The sequence below is a fragment of the Euleptes europaea genome, chromosome 5, assembly GCF_029931775.1.
Source record: "Euleptes europaea isolate rEulEur1 chromosome 5, rEulEur1.hap1, whole genome shotgun sequence".
Lineage (NCBI taxonomy): Eukaryota > Metazoa > Chordata > Lepidosauria > Squamata > Sphaerodactylidae > Euleptes > Euleptes europaea.
Genome location: NC_079316.1, coordinates 47,938,564 through 47,943,665, shown reverse-complemented (window position 1 = coordinate 47,943,665; position 5,102 = coordinate 47,938,564). Strand labels below are relative to the sequence as shown.

The 5,102-nt window shown below is 43.5% G+C and overlaps 1 protein-coding gene across 1 annotated transcript in view; it reads right to left on the bottom strand.

Moving 5' to 3' along the window:
* Positions 1–246: 246 nt before the first annotated feature.
* The window catches only part of ETV5 (ETS variant transcription factor 5), a 44,991-nt gene continuing 40,135 nt past the window's right edge, over positions 247–5,102 (bottom strand). The window contains exons 11-12 of the mRNA XM_056849520.1: positions 2,583–2,684; positions 247–533 (exon numbers count right to left, since the gene is read on the bottom strand). Of these exons, the coding sequence (XP_056705498.1) occupies positions 312–533; positions 2,583–2,684 (324 nt within the window). The 3' untranslated portion in view covers positions 247–311. The remainder of the gene's footprint in view (positions 534–2,582; positions 2,685–5,102) is intronic.

Sequence of the window (5,102 nt, the reverse complement as noted above, 5' to 3'; positions counted from 1 at the left end):
GTCACACACAGTCTATTCAAGTCCCGTGGACACATATATCGCACCTGTCCCTATCAACTGGGCCTAGAAGACAACCACTTCCCAATCTCTCTTCATGGTTGCACCCAACATGATCAGCAATTGGAGGTCCTACTCACTAGCCATGCTATTATCGGTCTTCACACGGAGGGCCTTGAAGTATTTTAGGCTCTTCTGATAACATTTTCAAAGAGCAGTTTTATGAACAGCAGAGTTTTTTTCTTTACAAAAAAAAATTGCCCTTATTGGTTGGAACAGGAGTCTCTCATGTCAGAATTCTGCTGCTTTACAAGTCAGTATGCAAAGCCCTCTGCATAGGGGAGGTTGCTGCAGTGATCCAAGTCTAGGAGGTACGCAGAGTTGTCTTCAAAATGTGTCAGAGGTAAGGTGTCGTCTTCATTCACATGGCAGTCTGGTTCAGCTTTCAAGAATGGGCGCTGATTGTCAGGGAAGGCCATGGAGAAAAGGGCATCAGGATCACAAACAAACTTGTAGACATACCGCTCTCCGGCCACCTGAAAGAGGCAGAAGGTTCTGTTAGGGTAAAAAAGGTCAAGAAAGGCAGGGGTGTTTATGTGTACATATGGCTAGATAGGATTGCAAAGAAGAAGAGTTTTTATATGCTGACTTTCTCTACCACTTAAGGAAGAATCAAACCGGCTTGCAATCACCTTCCCACAACAGTGTGACTAGCCCAAGGTCACTCAGCTGGCTTCATGTGGAGGAGTGGGGAAACAAATCCAGTTCACCCAACTAGCCTCCGCTGCTCATGTGGAGGAGTTGGGAATCAAACCTGGTTCTCCAGATCCACCACTTCAAACCACTGCTCTTAACCACTACCCCATGATAGCTAATAAACAATCAATCGCTCCTCTCTCTTGGATAGTCACAGAAAACAACTGCAACTGTTTTCTGCAACCCTTCTTCATTTAGTTTCAACTTGTCTTAGAATACAGTGACCAGGGGTATGCTCAGAGCCTTCGCCAAAAAGCTCCTTTCGCAACCCCCCTGCTCCAAACCAAACTTTTCTTGAACTATCTCCAGAACAGCATTCTCTCCTTTCTGGAATATCCTTAGTACCATGTCCGGGGCTGTGTGTATACTAAGATTCTGCAACCACACTGCAGAAGTGCAGATTTTAGTACTGGGAGCAGAATTAATCATCTTGATAATCTGAGCTTTCTTTTTTAAAGTAGCAAAGGTACTTTTAAGGTAGCAAAGGTTGACTACATACTTTCAAATTTACTGCCAACATTATTAAAATTATTTGGTAAACCATGTAGAACACTCTGCCCTGGCAATATCCTTCTAGAAGCATTCAGATTGGGGTGGGGCTGGAGTTGGAAATGGATAATGTTGTGGTGTGGTTGATGGCATAGCTGTTCTACTTTCTTTTTGTTAAGATTGGATGATGTGTGCGCCAGCACAGGAGAGGAAGAGATGTTATTCTTCATAAGAAGTGAAACAGATTAAGCACCCATAAGGGGTTTACCAACGTTTACCTTGGCAGCAAGCCCTGGTCAAAGCCTAGGCAAGCTGTTTGCCAACTTTTAGTTAGTTTCGGCTTGGTGGTATTACTGTAGAGGAGAAGCCAACAAAAGGAATTTGCAGCTGACTGTTTTAATACTTAGTTTCATCTCCGGCTGGTGCACAGATAAATAAAGCCAGCCTAGTGCAGTGGCTACAGGGTCAGAACAGGATCTGGGAGACCCAGATTCGAGTCCTTACTCTGCCATGGAAGATTGCTGGGTGACCTTCGGCCAGTCACTCTCTTCCAGCCTAACCTACCTCTCACAGTTGTTGTGAGTATAAAAGGGAGGAGAGAATTACATTGTCAGTGGGGGAATGGTCCACTGGGGGAGGGATAAAACCTGGCTGCAAATAAATAAATAGCTAATTAAAATATTCTTCAATAACTTTTTAATATAAAAATCTTTTCACAGCATGGCCTCGTGTGTGTATGTCTGTATGGTGGGGACTCATCAATATTTACTTCACATAAAGCAACAATCAGGGGCTTGTGCAAACACACTCTATAGAGCAATTGCAGGATAAGTGAATGCACTATTGTGGGAAGAATTTTATATACCTTAGCAATAAGGAAGAAGAAGAGTTGGTTTTTATATGCCAACTTCCTCTACCATCAAATCGGCTTATAATCACCTTCCCTTTCCCTCCCATTAACAGACACCCTGTGAGGTAGGTGGGGCCGAGAGAGCTCTAAGAGAGCTGTAACTAGCCCAAGGTGACCCAGCTGGCTTCATGTGGAGTTGTGGGGAATCAAACCTGGTTCTCCAGATTAGAGTCCACCGCTTCAAACCACTTCTCTTAACCACTACACCACTCTGGGGGAATGCAATATTTTTATAATAAGAGTATAATTTCAGTTGAAGACATGTACAGAACAAATGAGAACCAGAATTCTTTTGCATTATGGAAGGGACAGGCACTGAGAAGTGGAGGAAGGGAAGTACCTAAGTGAGCCACTCTCAGCACAAAGTCTGTTTCTTTAGGTCAACACCATTCCCACATAGCTGTAATGTTCACAGAGAAGAGTTACTTGCCTTTTGCATGATGCCTTTTTCATAGTAGTAGCGAAGGGAGCGGCTGAGCTTGTCATAGTTCATTGCGGGCCGGTTTTTTTGGATTCCCCACCGGCGAGCTACCTACAAAAATGCAATAAGGAACTCTTGAGTAGCATGTCGAATTTTGCCCTGACTGAAAGATGTTAGTGGGAAAGTGTTTCTCGTCAAGCCCTTCACCTAGAACATTTGGTTATTTACAAAATTTATACCCCACCTTTCTGCCCTCATCAGGGCCACCAAGGTGGCTGAGCAAATGAAGCTGCCTTATACTGAATCAGACCATCAAGGTCAATATTGTCTACTCAGACTGGCAGCGGCTCTCCATGGTCACCAGCGGAAATCTTTACATCCCCTGCTACACAATCCTTTTAATGGAAATGTTGGGGATTGAATCTGGGACCTTTTGCATGTCAAGCAGATGCTCTACCAGTGAGTCATGGTCCCCTCCCTTTTTAGCTATTGCCCCTGGGTTATGGAACTTCCCCTAGAAGTAAGGCTCAAGCCATCTCCCAAGCTTTCCATAGGAGTGAAAAACATTCCTCTTTTGGCAATTGATCAGGATTAGGGAAAAGTGCTTGGTTTTACCTTATAACTTTTGATTTCATCACTATGTGTTCTATAGGTTTTTATGGATGATTGTGGTTTTAAAATATATGCTAAATAAATCAAAATAAGTTACTTGCAAAACAAGGGGCTGAAAACATATTCCCAGATATGATCTGGACAATGCTGCTGCAGTCATCTTGTTTGTGGGCTTCCTAGAGGCACCTGGTTGGCCACTGTGTGAACAGACTGCTGGACATGATGGACCTTGGTCTGATCCAGCATGGCCTTTCTTAGGGGGGCAGATTTATTTATAGAGAGTGTTTGTCCACAGATTCCCAACAACTACTGCTGCTTGGGAGAGTTAGAGGGCACTGGGATTCTGTCTTTTTTAATGTAGGTTTGTGGAAAACTTTTGAATATGAACTGACGTTAAAAGGAGCATTTGTACCCTGACCACATAATTTGCCTCCATAAAATTACATGGATAACCCTTTCATATTTTCCCATGAATGCATTCTTTGGATCACTTGAAACAAGTGAAGTAGCAAACACTAAATGCTATACCATTACCAGGCAGAGCCTTGTTGGGAAATTAAGGAAACAAATTATAGCTTGCAGTTAACAAGGACTGATGCTCAACTTGTTGACCAAGTCCATTAAGGATGTTCCCTTTGCAAGACTTCTCAAAAAACAATGGTGTAAATTTGTTTTACTAACAGTTGACTATAAGAGCTTAGAAGACTTGCATCATTAAATTGTGTTCACCTTGCAGTAAAACAGAACAGCAAAGACTTCCAGGCATTAGCAACTTAAACTAGGTGAAACAGTTGTGGAGAACCACATCCCTTTCCTAGAAACACACATGGGCTGCCTGCATGCCACTCTACCAAGTCACAGGGCCGGCCAAATTTGTTGTTCAAGACACAAAATATCAAGTGGAAATCCATTAGCACATCACACTTCAAAGGAACTGCAGTGGAAACTGCAGCCAGCAAGACATGATTGGGAAACCTAACAAAGGCACACATGTATGTAGATTGAACATTGATTCAGTTCTAACACGATTCTGGAGCAATTGTGTCGAGGGATTATTCATACTAGCCCTCGTTGGGAGCAGGATCTGATGACATCAGCCTGTTACCAACCAACCCACTGTTTCCCAGGAGATTTCTGGAATGGACAATCAGCCAGGCACTCAGAGAAGATTAATGGGATTTCCTAGCACTAAGTGCACCAAGACAGCCCATATCCACCTGAGGCCCAGAAGAACAGCCTGAGCCAAAAAAAAGGGGGTGTTTCCAATAGCCTCAGCTGCTAAACAAGCTAGTTGCACTCATGCCAGCCAGATCATTTTTACCATCATGGCAAAGAATAGGGAGAAAGTGACATGCAAGGATGAATTAAAGCGGGGCAGCATCAGCAGAGAAAGCAGAACATACTTAACCCTCCATAGCACTGATGCTCTCACACTCACAGAAATGTATTTCTCACTGTAAGTGCCCATGTTTGTTCTCTGAATATTGTAATGCTTCCGAGCGAAGCCATGAGAAAAAGTTATCACAGTGCTTCTAACTAGCTTCCCTTCACACTCTTTCACTTTCATTCCCACTCCTCCCCAGCCTTGTTCTCTCTCTCTCTCTCTCTCATATACCCTGAGGAGGAATGTATTGGGAGCCAACTACAGCTGCACGCGCACAGCATTACTTTGTAAGTTCAGCAAGCACCTTAGACAGAGGAATATAAGGGGTGTGTGCGGGTGTGTGTGGGGAGAAAAGGAAACTCTGCTATGCTACTCTGTTTTTAAGCTATCACATTGCAATATGCTTTCCAATAACCATACAGAATGAAACCTTTTGAAACTGGCTCCAGGGTGGAAACATGTTCAGGAAATATTTAGCATGTTCAGACACAGGCTCTTTTGCATACGGCATGCCATGGCAGTGAAAGAGCCGA